The 18,191-nt window shown below is 40.5% G+C and overlaps 1 protein-coding gene across 4 annotated transcripts; it reads right to left on the bottom strand.

Annotated features, from left to right (window-relative positions):
- Positions 1-282: 282 nt before the first annotated feature.
- On the bottom strand, positions 283-16,305 carry csnk1e (casein kinase 1, epsilon). Of its 4 annotated transcripts, none has more exons than XM_084740747.1 (11): positions 15,935-16,305; positions 11,272-11,369; positions 11,068-11,178; positions 9,932-10,080; positions 6,730-6,958; positions 6,297-6,467; positions 5,422-5,570; positions 5,047-5,245; positions 4,787-4,932; positions 2,535-2,589; positions 283-1,370 (listed from the first exon to the last, which is right to left on the bottom strand). In XM_084740747.1, exons 2-10 carry the CDS (start codon positions 11,345-11,347, stop codon positions 2,557-2,559), a joined length of 1,263 nt encoding a protein of 420 aa, XP_084596873.1. In that variant the 5' UTR covers positions 11,348-11,369; positions 15,935-16,305; the 3' UTR covers positions 283-1,370; positions 2,535-2,556. The 4 variants fall into 4 exon arrangements, with proteins under 4 accessions (XP_084596873.1, XP_084596872.1, XP_084596871.1 ...); XM_084740746.1 differs by having other exon boundaries at positions 2,524-2,589; positions 15,935-16,303; XM_084740745.1 differs by having other exon boundaries at positions 283-1,373; positions 15,935-16,303.
- Between the last annotated feature and the right edge of the window lie 1,886 nt (positions 16,306-18,191).

Genomic DNA, 18,191 nt, shown 5'->3' with positions numbered 1-18,191 from the left:
ATAGTCTTAGAAGTCTGTGTAAGCTGTGTATATTTTTATTGATTCAGAAAATATACACAAATATCATAGTAATAAAGTTGAAGCATGGTAAAGAAATGTACAGGACATCAGACAGCTCACCCGTCCATCCTGACAGGCCCGGGGTCAAAACTCCTCCTCGAAATATTAACAAGGACCTTTCTGTCATTGCCTGCCACAGTGGAAACCAAAACACACACACTTGTGGCGGACTCTAAAGGTTATTGCTAAAAATTTCTTCTTCGCATTCCCCTCCCTCCCCCTCCCCCAACCCCCACCCCGGGGCTGTCAGGAAATTAGCAGTACTCTTCTCTCCAGCTCCATCTTTAAACAATCTGTCACATTCTGGCAAAAGTTATCTACACATTTTACATGGATCATAAAAAGCAAAAGAACAAAAATACAAATGTAACACCAGACTTGTTCACCACCAAGATCTTACAACTTTCTCAAGTCTTTTCATACCTGGAGTTACAAGCTGGACTAAGGCTTTATCATATCATACAATCCTCCCTTTTAATCTTCCTCCTCCTCCTCCTCCTCCTCCTCCTTTCACATTCAATGAGCAAGTGTGCTGACGAAGAGGAAGTTTTAATTGGGGACTAGTTTTCTGTTCGCCCTCCTACATCGCTCCTTTCCTCAGACTCTCTAAAGCAAAGCTAACAGCTAAACGAACATTTAAGACGATAACGCACAGACAGACACTGACATTTATTGGCAAAAAGCAGCCTCGCTCCCATCCACAAACTCACTCACATTCATTCACCACCTCTGATCCTCTCCTTGGTCCATTTTCAAGCGTTCTTTTGTCTCATCTATTGTAGGCCTGAATACACTTTTTGTTTCTGTGTCCGTTTACATATTTATTTATAATCAAGAACACCATAAGCAGCAGATGTAGCTCTCAAACGTTAGCAGGTTGATAGTTGATTTTTTTTTTCTTTTCGTATTTAATCACAGGTGTAAACCACAGAATAACTGAAATTTAGTCCGTTTTGTGCACTTTGATGTTGTTTTTTTGCAAGTTGAGCCTCTGAGTCGATGGGCAGGTGAATATGAGTAAAGAAGGGGCGGGGCCTGTGTGTTTGTTTCACCCGCTTCCCCCTCCGTCCGCAACCCCCCAAAAAGCAGTATCAACCAATTCCAGCCAAGAGTTAGTTTGTCCCACTGGTTTTCCATCATGTCAGTGTTTCCTTTGACTCTTCCCGGTCACCAGTGTTCACACAGCATACCGACAGACACACGGATGGCCTCGATCCCGCTTCAAAGGGCCCGCTCCTCTCGTCCTCCTCCACTCACTCATGTTTTCATTCATCCATTTGAAAAGTTAAGGGGTATTTGATACCCTGCAGCTGCTGAAACACAAGAAACAAAACAAGGAAGAGAAATGTCACTTTTCAGTTTAGGAAAGAATTAAAATGAACTGCAACGATTAATCGATTATGAATCGATTATAATATATATCATCAACTATTTCCTACTGTGGCTCAAAGAATATTCATTCCTACTGAAGATATTAGTCTTTAAAAACTGGTTGTTACAAAATGGTCATTATTTACTGCCATCGTTGTTGATTGATTGTCCACCTTCAAATATTTCTGTGCTGCTACTGTGACACTGGTAGGTTCAGTCCATTAGTTCTATGGTGTTTAGTTTATTAGAGTTTTTGTTTTATGTTGTAATTAGCTTTTGAGGGATTTTCTACATTTTTCAGGATAGCTTAAACCAACTACAAGGAGTTTTTAACTGGTTATGAAACAATCTCAATTTAATACTGGGGCCTCGTTATGACCTACAAACCATCACCAAGAAGATCGGCTATTTTTGTATGTTATCCTTAATGTTTGCCACTGGGTTGGATTTGCCTTGAAATCAGATGAAACAAGCCTGTGTTTACAGTCCCCTAGGCAAAGTTAGCGAGTCATATGCTAGCCAGTTAAAAAGAAGCAGGAGGGGATTCAGATATTTTTGACATTATATTTTGTGGTTGATTTTGTGAAAACACTACTGCTTTTGTCCACAGTGGCCTCCAAAATCATCAAAATATCCAAGTTCCTTCTCGTAGCTGTAATCAAAACATAGCCAGCTAGTTTGTGAACACTCAGTTTTATGGCCACACATGCATTTCTTACACAATGAAAAACATCTTTTGTGGCTGCATTGCTTTAAACTGCAGCAGCAATCATACAATTAAAACTTTTTAATCCTAAAAGAAAAAAAACTTTTCATCACGATTGTGTGAGAGATGAGAGCAAATGTTAAATGCTACGCCTCCTATTGTCTTTTAACTTGGCTTATATTACTGTAAAAAAAAAAAAAAAAAAAAGCAACATCTCATTGCTGGCTATTTGGACACAAGTTCACTTCTTTTGGCTGAATAGCAACCAGTTTCTTTTTCCCTTTTCTGCCTGAATACGAAGAGTGCAGCCTCAGGGAACATCAAGGGCAGAAGACCTGGATGTGTGTGTGTGTGTGTGTGTGTGTGTGTGTGTGATATGTCTATACCTGCCACTGACCTGCAGGCCAGCCAGGAGGACCTCACTTTGCCAGATGTTCAAACGGCACACTGACCTGAAAGTGGAGGAAAGATGAGAAGCTCGAAGCAGATCAAAGACAGAAACCTGAAGAATACACTGTGTTTAAAATCTGAGCTCTCCCCACACCAAAACCTGCTTGTGATTCTCCTCCTAAGTTTAGTTCTCTGGTGGTTCAAGATATAGCTACATGTGATCTGTTAGAGTTCTTCCTCTTCACAAAAGTTGCTGCTAGCATAGGAGAAAATCAGATGATGAGTAATTTCAGAAAGAAACAAAAGCACATAAGCTTACTAAAGATTTAGAGGTCAAATCAGAAAACCAATACTCAGTCACTGTATTCACTGGTGCAATCAGTGGTTACTGAAGAGCACTGTGCTATTTGCAACTGTCAAGATCACAGGAGGATAATACACAAAAGTCCCTGTTTTGTCTACATCACAGCTAATTTATGTAAATTCAGACTGTATAGTGTAAATTGAGGTTGTATCTATCTGAATTTGGATCGTCTCCTCCACCAAAATATTATAGTGCATGATGTAAAGATGCAGTGTAATCAGTCTGGATATTTAGGATAGCTGCTGCCATTACTGCAGGATGCAGACATGATCCCTAATAAATGAAGAGGCAGTGGAGAGAGTCCAATTACAAATGATAAAGAGGCTTTGGGGTATGAGGAGCCGGCCTCGGTGGATTAGTCTATTCTGTGTTTATATCATGCCAGACTTAAACTGCACAGGAACAAAAACTCTTCACATGAATATCTCTGTGGTGGTAATTATCAGTAGATGATGTCTGAATATTTTCCCAGATCCAGTGTTTCACTTCATGAATAATGAATTTGCATCAACATGAGTTGTAAGCGTAACAGAGAATCCAGCACCGTCAGCAGTTCAAGGTCATGAAAATCCTTCTGATGCATTTTATTCACAAAAAGCAATAATGCTACACAAGAAGAGAGAGTAGAAAAGAGAAAAGAGAGCTGCAGTTTATTTATAGTTGAGGCTGCAGCCATGCTAACAGCTCTGTGAGGCTGTACTTAGAAACAGCAGTGCTTTGAGCTAAATGCTAACATCATCTTGCAAACATCCTCACAATGCCAATACTAACACATTGATACTAAGTAGAAATAACCTTTACCATTTACACTCTTAGTTTAGCATGTTAGCATGTTAACATTTGCTTATTATTAATGAACATAAAGTGCAGCTGAAGCTGGAGGGAAAGTCACTACAGTTTGGTAGGTATTTGGTTCTAAAAGAATGGGATGAATTAAAAAAAAAGCACATGCACTAGAGGAAAAATCAGGGCATCACTGTATCTGGAAACCATTAGCTTGGGAACCAGACAAATCTGCGAGCTCATGGCAGATACTCGAGGTGTCACAATTTCAATATTAAACTGAAAATCGATTGAAACAAGTTTGTATTTCAATAATCAAAATCAGAATCTGACACTCTTAGCAGATACATCCTCCGTTTTCAACCCATTCTGGATCTCTTAGGGCAAATCACAACCCTTTATTTAATTTGCAAATTAAAACACCAGGCTCACAAATCTCAAACTGCCAAACTAAGCAGTGCAGATCAAATGTGAACCAAGATTGGTTGTAGGTCTGTCCAATTAAGTCCAAAAGCATTTAGGTCTGCGCCTGTTGATAATGCCCCTTGGAAATCGAAAATTAATTGAGAGATTCCAGACTAAAGAAATTTGCATTTGTGAATTAGTCCAGTGATGTCAGTATATTGTCTGTTCAAAATGACAGATTACAGCAATGACATGTCATTTCCCTCTATATATATTAAATATAAAACATGTAATTTGCTGTTGCAGCTGGTGATGACAGGGACTTTTTCTCACCACGATGTTCTATAAACCTCCACCTATGTAAGTTACAGCACTGATGCTCTCCCCTCCCTCAGCCTTGGGGGTTTATATGTAGCAACGTCATCACCCAAAAACATACATCAGGTTACGAAATAAAATGTTTTCAGAAGGGTTTGGAAAAACGGCATTTTGGGTATTTGTTTAGATTTGAATATAAAAGGAACAATACTTGGAAGCTACAGAATTATATCAAAATATCACAAAAACCAAAAATAATGGACTGGCCCTTTAATCTGAATGTATTAGATGAGGACAGTCTCAGCTGAAGCAGCTGATGCACATAAAACATGCTGTTACTTCCTTCATAATAAAATATCATTGAACCCGTGAAGCCACAAACTTCCCACCTGTGACGCAGTGATGCGTGATTGGTCGAGGCGTGCAGTGAGGTCGGAGGAGGAGACGTTGGCGGGGGCCCCGCGATGAAGCCTCATGGCCACCTTCCTCTCTCGCTCGGCTCGCTCTGCTCTGCCTGCCTGAGGAGAGCGGTTACCTGCACACACACACACAAACACACACACACACACAAACACACGCTTGAAATGAAGTTCGGATTATTGTTGACGGCTGTATTTCAAACATCCAGGACCATAAACAGCATCCTGACCTGACTGCTGGACTCCACGCGTGGCGGGGTTGGACGGAGCAGCGTCCACCTCGTTCCTCACTCTGTTGGCTGCTGAAGGGTTTGGGCCAGGCGGCAAAGCTCGGCCTCCGGCTCCTCTTTGGCCTCCTCCTGCTCGCTCCTCCCCTTCTTTTCCCTCCCTCCTGTCCCTCTCTCCATCCTCTGCGTTCCTGCTGGCCCCCTGAAACACCGAGGAACAGTGCGGGTGTGAATGTGCTCCAGGTGATAAAGGACAGAAATGTAATCGCAAAGTTTTTTTCGAAACTCCAAGCTGGAACTAGTTTGCAAAAGCATGGTGCTCACATGCTATAACTCTTACAGAACGTGACAGATATGAATTCTGGATGTGCCACTCACAAACTTCAGCATGTTCCAGTCAAAGACGTAGTCGTAGGAGAAGCCCTGCCTGTGGAAAAGGTTCCTGAAGAGCTGCCTCAGATATGAGTAGTCCGGCTTGTCATCGAACCGCAGCGAGCGACACAAATTTAGGTAAGTGGAGAACTCAGCTGGGAAACACATGAGAGAAAACAAAGTAGATTTAAAGGAAAGACAGGTCAGGTGTCGAGCCTTTAAAGAAAAAAATGTGACTGAAATATTGCAAAAGCCTCCTTTAAAGGAATAGTCTGGATTATTTTATGTGAGATTGTATGAGGTACATGTATAGTTAAGTGTATTACTTACAGTGGTTGACGGTCACCACGCCCACAAATATTTTGGATAACAGACTGTGATATGAAGCAAATATCACCCTCTACAAAGTGGCCAAACTCCAGAGGCAAAATCAGTCATTTTAACTCACAGAACGCAGGAGTTCTTGGTTCACTGCTGCCTCGATCTGTTAGTTTGTTTGTGTTACTGTGTGAGTTTGGTGAATCCTAACTATCCTTTTGAAACACTGAAGTTACACAATAACACAAACAAACTAACAGATCGAGGCAGCGGTAGACCAGAAAGCCCTGTGGTCTGTGAGGTAAAATTACTGATTTCATCAAAGGAGTTTGGTTGGTTTGGAAAGAGTGATATTTGGCTTCTATAACAGTGGTTTCCTGCCAGAAAAAGCCTGAATGATGTGAAAGTACAGTAGCGAAAATATTCTAAATATAGTGTTTACCTAAACCGATGACTGCTGACTGGCAACTATTGCAATACATACCATACAAAACCCGCTTCATTTCACATTTCAAATAGCCTCTCACTCTCGATTTAAACTGGTCTTTCAGCTGTTTACTCACAGGGGTAGCCCTTGCAGAGCACCTCGATGGGGGTGGACATTTTCTTCTCACTGATCCGTTCGTACTTCTGCCTCTTGGTGGCAGCCTTGAGCCCCTGCCAGGGCAGAGAGCCCAGGTTGAAGTACATGAGGACGTAGCCCAGAGACTCCAGGTCATCTCGCCTTGACTGCTCTGTGGAGGAAAACACAGAGGAAAACATGCAAAAAATGGGGAAAAAGTTTGAGGGGGGAGAAAAGGAAAGAGGCAGTAGGAGAAGTGAGAAGGAAAGGAGGCTGCAGTTGTGAGAATTCAGTCCTGATCAATAAACATGCATATTGCAACATGTTCTGACATTCTGCTGTGAACACACACACAAACCACAGCGGGATGAGCAGAACACACACATTCACACACACAGATATCTAGGCCAGCCTCTGCCTGTCTGCTGTCTTACCGATGCCCAGATGGGTGTTGATGGAGGCGTAGCGGGCGGTGCCGGTGAGGTTCTTATTCTCGCGGTAGGGGATGTGCTGGTGAGTTCGGGCGTCACGGTATTTCTTGGCCAGGCCAAAGTCGATGATGTAGACCAGGTTGCCCTTCTTGCCGAGGCCCATCAGGAAGTTGTCGGGCTTCACGTCTCTGTGGATGAAGTTCTTGGAGTGGATGTATTCAATCCTGCTGATCTGGAGCACAGAGGAACAGGGGCAACGGGATTTAGAAGAGATTAACAAAAGCCCATTAACAAAAAAATGCAATTAATAAGAGCGTACCATGAGTTTTCGGGTTTAGAGCTTCTAGGAAGTCACTGAGTTGTTTCATTTCAGCGTGCCATATGTCAGTAAAATTACAGAAACACGATGAACATTTCTTAGAGATGTACTTTCATAAAGTAGGAGTAGTCACAAGAGACAAATCCTGCTGGAGTCTGAGATCTGCCAGGCACTTCTGAGGTAGTCTGACATGCCTTGACATTTTTATATATTTCATCTATCTAAAAAACATTGATCCTAGAGTGCTACATATGTTTATAGTCAGCACAAACTCAGCTCAATAATCTGAGAGCAGGAAGAATATATAACAATATATTTTCTTGTTACTTCTCTTTTTTTTCAGAGGTGCTGAAACATCATAAAAAACACACATTGTAAACATTTTACATTGCAAACAGACTGAAAATGTGCATGTTGTTGTTCTTCTTCCCCTCACATTTCACATATTAAAATAAGCTGTTGAAGGTTTCTAGGACAAGGACTGACGTCATGGTTTGGTCAGTAACCTAGATGTGTGTCCATTTCAAAGATACTGGAATAAAAATAACAGAATGGATAACATGCTGAATGTTCAAGTTCAGATGAAATTCAGGAAAAGTTCAGGAAAACAGCAGGAAAGGGTTGGATGGTTTGGGAAACTAAGAGTTAATAGATGGTGAAGACCCGCACTAGCTGGCTTTTTCATTTTGGAATGACGATTACAATTTTGCCCTTTACTTCTTATCCTGACACGGCAAACTATCTCATTTTTTTTTTTTTGCCAAGCCCAAATACATGTATAAGGTTACAAAGGTTTGATGGTGAGAGAATAACAGTTTCAGCTCATCAGGTTTTGTGAAAACCAAAGTAGGTGATCAATTGACATTTTGGATATTTAACTAAATACAACAATGTATAAATGATCATACTGTGTGTAATTTGGGTGCTTCTTGCTTTTAAAAGACTGCCCTTAAGCAGGTATCTGTAATATCTCAAATGTCATAGTGTCCTTGAATGCACCAACAAGTCCATGCTTACAACCATATAACCAAACTACAGTTACAATTTTTGACAAAAAAAACAAATTTACAGTGATGGATTACCCTTCCAGTTCCACATCTCTGTGAGCTGATTTTTACAGAGTATTGCAGTTAAACAAGTGAAAGTCAACGGCTGTGGGATTGATTGATTGATAGATTGATCTTTTATGCATTGCTCCAAAGCATACGGGAGCTATTTAATGCATTTAACAAAATGACCAGTGTGGAATACAATAAAAAAAAAAGACTGATTTGATGTTTTGTTTGAAAATGTAAAAAAAAAAAAAAAAAATGGAATATATCTTTTCTTCCTTTCCCTTTTACATAATGACTTATCGTTACTGGTCTGAATACCAAGAGTCTTTATACTCCTAAAGTTATAAAGCGTTTGGTCTCAAACTGAAAGTGAGTTTTAAAGACCTCAGTTCTCATTGCCTGGTGAAATAATAGTTGAGTCATTGGTATTTTTAATCAATAATCCTGTCAGCTTGTCTGCAGATATAGAGAGGTCATTTTATGTTATGGGACAGTTAAAATCTTAGTTATTGCCCCTTTAGAAGAGAGGAGTGGAAAGGAAAGGAAATGAAAGGAAAGGAAAGGAAAGGAAAGGAAAGGAAAGGAAAGATGGAGAGAGAGATGAGAAAAACAGGTCAAAGTTGCAAAGAGAAAATGGGACAAAAAGAACAAATGTGCTGGGTGTAGACTAAAGAATGACATATGAGGGATTAAAGAGGCTCATAAAAGACACCACAGGATGACCCCTGCGACAAGGATTAGGCCGTCTTGCGGAGCTTCCACGTCCTAGATTGGAATTGACTTTTATGGAGGAGCTGAACGGTGGAAGATAGTGATGGGATAAGCTTTGTCTCGAGCCAGGAAACAAGCTTCAGAGGTTTAAATGAGAATTATTCTCCGATTTCAAATGATCCATTTAGTTCCAGTCTAAAAATAGCCACAGCCATTTATTGAAAGCTGTGTAACTTCTCAGCCTGAGGTTGACTTTAGTGCATTATGTGCAAGCAAGCAAAGGTGCACATTTAGACAACTGTAGTCTTTTTAAATTTCACGTGTATCTTTCCTTTATCTATAATTATCACTGTTTATCTATTGTGTCTCAGTCTTTGGTGCCTTGAACCCTGACGGTTCACTGAGTTGGCGTAAATGATAGTTCATTTTAGCTGAGCCAAACAGATGATACAAAAAATTGTTGGCTTGATTTTAGTTCTGCTTTTGATGGAACTGACTATCATCTACAACAACAAACACTTGGCATATGGTTTCAGTACAAATGCTGTAAGCTGAAAGAAAAGTCATTTGACAACCAAAATGCAGTCTGTGGACTTGAATAGATTTTGAGCTACAAGAAGGTTTGAATCTGGAGTTCCCCAAGGTAGCTGCCTTGGTCCGCTCTTTTTCTCAATCTTTTACCAATGACCACTAACCGAGTAAAAGAACTACTTTCTCTCTGAAAATAGTTCTGACATCAAACTGCTCACAACAAGGTCTGTGGATTATCTTGAGTAACCAGGTAATGATTTCTGAAAGCAGACACTGGTTTCAAAATTTTCAAATGTATTTTTTTGGCTCTTTGAATACCAAAAGCCAAGTGCCATTCAGTTTCATTGCAGACATCTCCACAGCTGATATCTCAAAAATTCTGGAACTCAAACCAAAAAATATAGATGGATAATGGCACTATAGGCCAGGGGAAAAATATGTATTTTTGATTTTGGGGTGAACTGTCCCTTTAAAGTAATTCTTCACTACAGAGGGACTATGTGGCAATTATTGTTTCTGCATCTCAGAAAAAACCCTGATGAACTACTATGTTTTACAGCGTTGACCGCAGTCAGTCAGTCTGTCTCACCATCTGGTCGGCCAGCAGCAGGACTGTTTTCAGACTGAACTTGCGGGAGCAGAAGTTGAACAGGTCCTCCAGACTGGGACCCAGCAGCTCCATTACCATAACGTTGTAGTCTCCTTCCGCTCCGCACCACTTAATAGACGGGATTCCCACTGTCGGGAGGAGGAGGAGGAGGAGGAGGGGAATCAGAGGGTTAGGAAACAGAATAGTGAGTAAAAACAAAGGGCTGAGTTAAGTAGTGTAATCACAGATTATAATAATATTTTTACTGCTTTATTTGACTTCACTTGCTGTCTGAATTTATACTATTACCACTACAATAGCAGGAAATGTATGTGTTTATATTACTTTTATAATAGAGTATTATTACTGTATAGTGCATAGTAATATAGACTGTACATACATATATAATACTAAACACTTTAATATCGAATTATTATATATATTGATATATATATATTTATAAAATTGTCTCTACATGTATTTGTTAGAGATAAAAACAGAACAGTATAACAATCTATAATGATATAACACTGTGAAAGGTGTTGTTGATGAGATTTGCTCCTTAGGTTTCAAAAGATGAAACATTTTTTGATACTTGATAGTATTTTAGCGATTTGATTAGTGCCATAAAAGTACTGTAGTTGGATACCAAGCTCTAAGTATATAGGTTTTACTGTTTCCCTGTTTCATAGTTAATTGTTTATTTATTTTATTCAAGTAGTTCTTAATTTGCTTTCTGTCTCTGTGCTGCTGCTACATGTGAATTTACCATCCAGGATCAATAGTCTTCTATTATCATGAACCCGCAAGGCATCAGCACACGTCAACGCCTCTCAACAGCCATGACTACACTTCAGTGGTACTGGATGACGATAAATACCTCTCAACAACCCTAAACTGACTTAAATGCTCCTTCTCTCCAGTTAGAATGGCTTTCGGCTTTCGGCCCTTGAATGCCCTTAAATGTCCTGAAATGTCCCTAAATGCACTGCAGTGCCTCCTAAACACATGTAATCACTGTTAATACTCCTCACCGGTCTTAAACACCCCACAGTGACCCTTAAACTCTTCACTGCCTCTCAGTGCCCCCTAGTAAAGCTTTGAAAAACCCTGAAACACCTCTTAGTGCGTCTTACCTCCGCCCTGCATCATCTTGTAGAATTTGCTCTCGATGTGGAGCTGTGGGTGTTTGGTCTTCACACATTCCAGTTTGATGGCAACTTCCTCTCCTGTAGCGATGTTCGACCCTTCAAGGAGACATACAAGAGATGTAGTTACAACAAATCAGTCATTTCCAACACTTAAAGGGTCTTTTGGCCCGTGAAATGTAAAATTCTCACCAAGGTAAATATCTCCAAAGGATCCGCTCCCTATCTTCCTCCCGAGGCGGTACTTGTTCCCCACCCTCAACTCCATGGCTCCTGAGGTCTTCAACTCACTGGAGTGGGTAGACACACGCAGATACAAACACACACAGAGCTGTCATCAATCACTGGTGATCAATAGAGTTAAAGGACGGTGGTGCAAAGCTGCGGACTTTGAACACAACGCTATGAGCCCTGGGGCTGCTGTACCATGAAAGAAAATGAAACTGGGAGCTTAGATGAGATGAGGAAGAATGAAAAGTGAATATTACCGAGCCACGACAGTGACGTAGTGCAGTGCAGCCTGAGTTGAATCACTGGAACCAGGAAGGAAAATGTTGCTCATTTTCAGCCATGAAGTGACTTTATTAGTACAGGCATTATAAGACATGATCCCACACAAACTGCAAGAGAAACTCTTTCAACTGTTCTAGTCTCATAAAAATGTTATTTTTATATATGTAATGCCATGTATGTCTTCTTGTCTGATGTCCACACAATAGGTTCAGTGTTGCCCACAATTAACTGGAAACTGTTTTACATGGGACATGGAGTCGGATGCAAAATGTACAGAAGGAAAATCTTAAACCTCAGATGCATAAATGGGTCAAAATGACCAAATCTGTTTGTTTTCTTGCAGTAAGGCTTTTTAAAAAATAATTTTCTCAGTTACACAGTGCATTTTATATGTAAAGCACTTTGCGATGATGGTTTTGATAGTTGCTATACAAATAAGCTGTATTATTATTATTATTATTATTATTATTATTATTAGTAGTAGTAGTAGTAGTAGTAGTAGTATTGTTATTAATATCATTATTACGAAATTTTATATTATGAAAGTAATATAAAAGTGTTATTTAAGTGATATTTAAATAATTAATTTATGTTAATCATACCACTGTTTATATAGCCATGCATACAACTACTGATATAGGGACACTTATTTCAATGATTATTTTAAGAACCACCACTTGGATCTCTAAGGACATTTTATATGTTATAGAGAAGATGTTTATGTGTGATAAATATTTGTCAAATTTTCTGTTGTAATTTGTGTGAGGTTCACCCTTTTTTCTCACAAAATGCCTATACTGAAACCGGCATTTTAGCAGGATCGTATTTCGGCAATTTTCAAAACTTTCCTGTCATAAGAAGACTTGAGAATACAATGAGAAGACAAAATCTGTTGCGTTTGTTTATGTTGCAATTTGTGTGAGGTTGACCCACACTTTTGGATAAATTGCCTGGACTACATGTGACTAAGCCCACTGCAGAAGAAACATATTTTCACTACACTGGATCTAATGCAACCACTCTGCTCCCACCAGCCATGTTTTGTTGAGTTAGAGCTGTTACACCTTCAGAGGACGCAATAATAAATTCTGGTATCTCCGAGGACAACAATGTAGGCCAATGAAGTGTTTATAAAGTGCATGGGGAGAAGGTGAGAGCAAAGAAGAAGAACAGAGCGTGGAGTTGTATAACATGATTTATTCAGAGCTGCAGGGAAGGGGCAGGGGGGCTGGATCAGCATCTCACACACTCTTCCCAAAGAACTTCAAGGGAGTCTGGTCCTGTTGTGTACAAGAGATTTGCATAAACTCCCAGTTTCTGACTGGAGTCCCCTGACGAAATCCGAATGAGTCATGTTTTCCTCACCCAATCTCTGTGTGAACAGCCACGAAATAGGACTTAAAAGTAGGAAAAGACTGAGGGCTTTGTTTTTTTTTTTCAACACAAGCCAGTTTGACACTGAACTAAACGTGGTGGTGGTGGGGGGCAAACCACTGAGCAGCAATTCCCATAGGCCCCAAGCTACCAAGAGTCCCATACAACACCTCATACTCATAAGTTTAAGTTTGAGTTTTTTTTCTTAACTTTTCTCTAATTGTGTCTTTCAAAAAAGTCCACATATAAAAATGGCATGGCAAATGGCAATGGTGGTACAGCAGTGAGTACTTCTACATCTCTTGGCACTGGCTAGTGTGGGTATTGTCTCCTACTATCCTCCAGCTTCCTGTTTTAAGCTATATGAATAGCTTTGCCTTGCTTTTCAGTGGTCTGTACAACATGCCAAGTCATTTGTTTAATTGAGTTGGCTGGTCTGAGTTCCACAAATGCACAGTAATAACATGGAACAGTCCAAGTTAGTAAGAGAGGCCCTGAGACATGCATGGATTAAGCATTCTGATGCCATTTTAGTGTATGGAAATTTTTGTGAAAGACATAATTAGCGAAATGTAAAACAACCAAAACAAACAAACAAGAAACCTCTTTCTTAACCTATATTTATAAGACATTTTTTGGGGACTTGGCTGTTGCCAACCTTTGCCTAATAGTATGTCCCTCCCCCGAATGCCATCACAATGCTTAATTCAGTGTTTCAGGGCCTCCCCACTAACTTGGACTATCTGGAGGATCTTTCTGAGCATCCTAAAATGACTCAGGAATACAGCTGCCAACTAATGTAAAGAAAAAGCTTGGTGTTGTGTACGCATTGTTGAAAAATTCTGTCAATCTCCCCCCTGTGGTGCTGACAAAAGGAGGAAGCCAGAGGATACTAAAAGACAACATCCAACCCAGCCACAGCCTGTTACCAAGGCTTGATCTTTATCCTCTGTGTCCCACAACTGTCCCAAATTCTACTTTAAACTGTCCCAGACATAACATCCATTGTTCCAGATTGTTTGTTCATTCTACATTATAAATCTAGTTTAATAGCTTTGTTTCAGTAAGATGCATCATTTCATTGACTCACTCTGATCCATAATTGACTACGAAAGTTCTGCTAGCTGTCCCCTGAATTTATATCTGAATAAAAACTGAATCATCCTTGTTGTTTGGTCACAATCAGTTGTCATTCTTTTTGTCACTAAAGCACAAAGCTTGTGTCCGTGCCACCTCACATTTTCTAATTTGAACACATAACAATGTCAAAGAAAAATGATATATATTTCATAATAATTTCATTTGTACTGATACGTCTCTCTTTGCGCCCCAAGTGCTATTTTTAGTGTCCCTTGGGCAATTGGATATCCTTAATTTTAAGTGCTGCTGTTGCTCGCGGTGCCACCTGGCAAGAGATACAGAAGTATCCACTTCCATACCAATAGGCTACAGAGCAACTTCTTTCCTGAGGCTGTGATACTCCTCAATTCATCCACCACACTTCACCATACATGAAAGTATAATTTTCTGATTTATAACTGTGGGGGCCCCATACCTGTGTTTCCTTTAAGCCCCAAAATGACTGAATCTTACTTCTTTTACTATTTTCTAGTCTTGGCTGCATTGTAGACCTACATACACACCACCCAGGGAAAGTAAGACCCTGCTGCACATCACCAAAGCCTTTACTCAGGTCTCTCCAGCTCATCTCCTCTCACAGCCTTTTGAGAGCCAGTGCTACAAAACTGAGAGCCACTATTGCTGCCAAGTACTACAAAAACAACCAAGACATTCAGAGAGAATACTTCATGCAGTTGCCCCAGATACCACATGAGAGGAAATAGGGGAAGGTGATATTTGCAAAAAAAACAGTTCGACCCTAACAGGCCATCAAATGCGGTGATAATTTCATCCTTGCTGTGCATTTGCAGAAATGATTCAGAAAGACAGTAGTGAACAGAATGTTGAAAAATTGACTGAAGCTACCCCAGCGGTGATTTAAAAAAAAGGCAGGAAGATACTAAAAGATAATACCTACCTCAGCTAACGCCTGTTCACCCTGCTGCCATCTGGCAAGAGATACAGAAGTATCTACTCCTGCGACCCTAGTGGTGCTGAATGAGAGCAAACCAGAGGAAACTAAAAGACATACCCACCCCGGCCACAGCCTGTTCAGCGTGCTGCCATCTGGCAAGAGGTACATAAGTATCCACTGCCACACCACCAGACTACTGAACAACTTCTTCAACTTCAAAATATTCCCTAAGGCTGCGATACTCCTCAATTCATCCACTGCACTCCACCATAAATGAAAAATGTAATTGTATGACTTATAATTCATCAAATGTTGAAAAGGGGTAGTAAAGGGGCTGTGGAGGGCCCCATGCTTGCGTGCTTGCTTTAGGCCCCAAAATGACTAAATCCACCTCTGACAAAACGTTGCTGACTAAGTTCATTTTTCTAGTCTTGGCTGCATCATAGACCTACATACACCCCGACCAGGGAAAATAAGGCAGAGCAAGTCAATGCTGCACATCACCAAAGCCTTTACCTCAGGTCTCTCCAGCTCAGCTCCTCTCACAGCCTCCTAAGAGCCACTGTTACAAAACTGAGAGCCACTATTGCTGCAAAGCACCGCAAAAACAGGCAAGACGTGATGTTTTCAGAGAGGATACTTCATGCAGCTGCCCCAGATACCACAAGAGAGGAGATAAGGGAAGGCGCTGAGTCCAAAAAACACACCGTCCATCCCTCACTGACCATCAAATGTGGTGATAATTCCCATAACCGCACCCTCCACATACACAGGTAGGACCTCCCCGCCCCAACACGACTCTATTCGGACTCGATTTGTTCGAACCCACACACGCCATCACACACTAACACACACATCTCCAGACGCTAGCCAACATACACCCCCTCCACCCCACCTTCTCCACCTCCTCCTCCTCCTCCTCCTCCTCCTCACCGGGTTGTGTCAGGCTCCGTGGTCGCCCGCTGGCTCTGTCTCACTCAGGACCCTGGACAGCGACGCACCGACGCGGCTTCGGACGGCTCATAACCTCGGAGGTCTGTGACCCGAACCCCCAGAAAAAGACCCTAAAAAAAAAACCAATAATAATCCGAGTCGAGCCCGGCGACTCTGGAAGATTCTCACTGTCACGATTTTTTTTTTTTTTTTTGAGGAAAAACGCCGAAACCAGACACACTGAGGTCCTTCTCTCTCTCTTCTGTGGCTGCTCTCCTCTCTCTGTCTCCCCCCTCACACACCCCCACCCTCCCAGCCAGCCCTCCTCTCCTCAGTTTACACCATTGACAATATCAATGATGTCATCCACAGACTTGAAGAGATGCCCGGATTGTCTTAAAGCCGCCGCGCTGCCGCTGCTGCTGCTGCTGCTGTCTGCAGGCATGAATGAACCGCCAGCAGCCCTCACTTCAAACTCATACATGTATTTACAACAATGCATCCTTATCAAATTAATTCCTAAAGTGTTGTGTAGAAAAATTAGCAAGTTATAACACGGACAGGTTAGTGCTCTGTGTGTTCAACACTAAATATTCCCATGTAGGATATAAACTGCATGGATTCACCTGTGTCTAGGAAAACTGTCTACTCCCTCTAGTGGTGGGCTCAACAGTTTCAAGACCAGTTTCAAGTGCAGTTGCAGACTTTTTTTAAAATTCAGTGGCCCACAAACTGCAACCTCATAACAAAAAATATTGGTAAATAGGGGTGTCCCGATCCGACACTGATATCGGATTTTTATCGGACTGCATCTAAACTCTCCGATATAAGCGCTCCGATAATCAGTCCATTTTCCGCTCCAGCACTTCTATCTATATGTGACTCTGGTTGCTGACTATTGTTCTCTGTTTGAGTAACATCACTTGATCAAGTCTTTTCTAACATTCCACACTACAAAATAAGTAATAAAAGTATGTATGATTCGTGCTGATATCGTATCGGATCGATATCGGTATCGGCCAGTACACAAGGCTGCAATATCGGTATCGTATCGGAAGTGAAAAAGTTGTATCGGGACATGCCTATTGGTAAAAGTTCATTTGTTGCTCAAGGCTGGGTGTAACAACTGGTTTAGAGCTGCATCAGTTAGTCGATTAGCATTTAATCGACTAACTGATGCAGCTCAACAATTGAATGACTTGCTAAGTAGTTTGATAACCGATCATGTTTTTGCCTGAAATGTCCCAAGTTTCTGATTTCACTAGAGCTAGATCAATAAATTGATATATTGCCGACAATGGCCTATCACAAGTACACTGGTCTATATAGGTATCGGTTTATGATACAACCTTTTTGACAGAACATTTTGAACATTAATTTTCTTTATTTTTTAGTTTTTAAGTATGCATATATATGAATAACGATTATTACATTTATCGCCAACTATTTTGATAATCGATTAAGCATTTTGAGTCATTTTTTAATAGAAAAAAAATCCAAATTCTGTGATTTTAGCTTCTCAAATGTGAATATTTCCTGGTTTCTTTAATTCTCTATGACAGTTAACTGAATATCTCTGACATGACAATATCACCTTGGGCTTTGGGAAACAGTGACCAACATTTTTCACCATTTTCTACCATTTTCTGACAATTTATGATTCAAACCACTAATTGATTAATAAAAATAAAAATACCGCAGACTAATCAATATAATTACTAAAATAATCATTAGTTGTATGGTGTACAGACTGTTGAAAAGCAAGGCAAAGCTATTCGTATAGCTTAAAACAATGTACTAATATATATTTATATATGTAGCATTTTATGGACCAAATAACTAATCAATTAATCGAGAAAATAACAGACAGATTAAATGAAAATAATCGGTAGTTGTAGCTTTGAGTAAAATACAATTCAATCATTATCAGTATCACAGTCAGGGGCAACAATGAACAAAAGGGAAATAAATTAAAAACTATGCCAACAATTTGGAAAACTGCATTTATGTAGTAATATGTTACCAGAAGGCGACTTTATTACACTCTCTTATTGCAACAATAGACAGCTGACATGGTTAAACAGAGTCAGGGTGCTGCTATTTTGTATGTTGGTCCTTGACATCAACAAAGATGGCTCACTAGCGAGGCTATGCTACACGAAATGGAACGGGACCTTAACTGGTGTCACTGATAACACCTGTGTTTAACCCACAATTTCAGTCAATATGTCGGCTGTGAAAAGGGCGCAAGGAGCCT

The sequence above is a fragment of the Lutjanus erythropterus genome, chromosome 17 (assembly GCF_056507025.1).
Source record: "Lutjanus erythropterus isolate fLutEry1 chromosome 17, fLutEry1.hap2, whole genome shotgun sequence".
NCBI classification, from domain to species: domain Eukaryota; kingdom Metazoa; phylum Chordata; class Actinopteri; order Lutjaniformes; family Lutjanidae; genus Lutjanus; species Lutjanus erythropterus.
Note: the sequence above shows the minus strand (reverse complement) of the source record. Positions and strands in the feature narration are given on the sequence as shown.

Bases quoted from the DNA above. Each gene is read 5' to 3' on its own strand.
- csnk1e (XM_084740747.1), bottom strand. From the start codon at position 11,347: ATGGAGTTGAGGGTGGGGAACAAGTACCGCCTCGGGAGGAAGATAGGG. The intron at 6,468-6,729 runs GTAAGACAGCAG...TTTCCTCCACAG, and splicing joins CAACACCCATCTGGGCATCG to AGCAGTCAAGGCGAGATGAC. The intron at 2,590-4,786 runs GTGGGAAGTTTG...CTCCACTTTCAG, and splicing joins CACGCATCACTGCGTCACAG to GTCAGTGTGCCGTTTGAACA.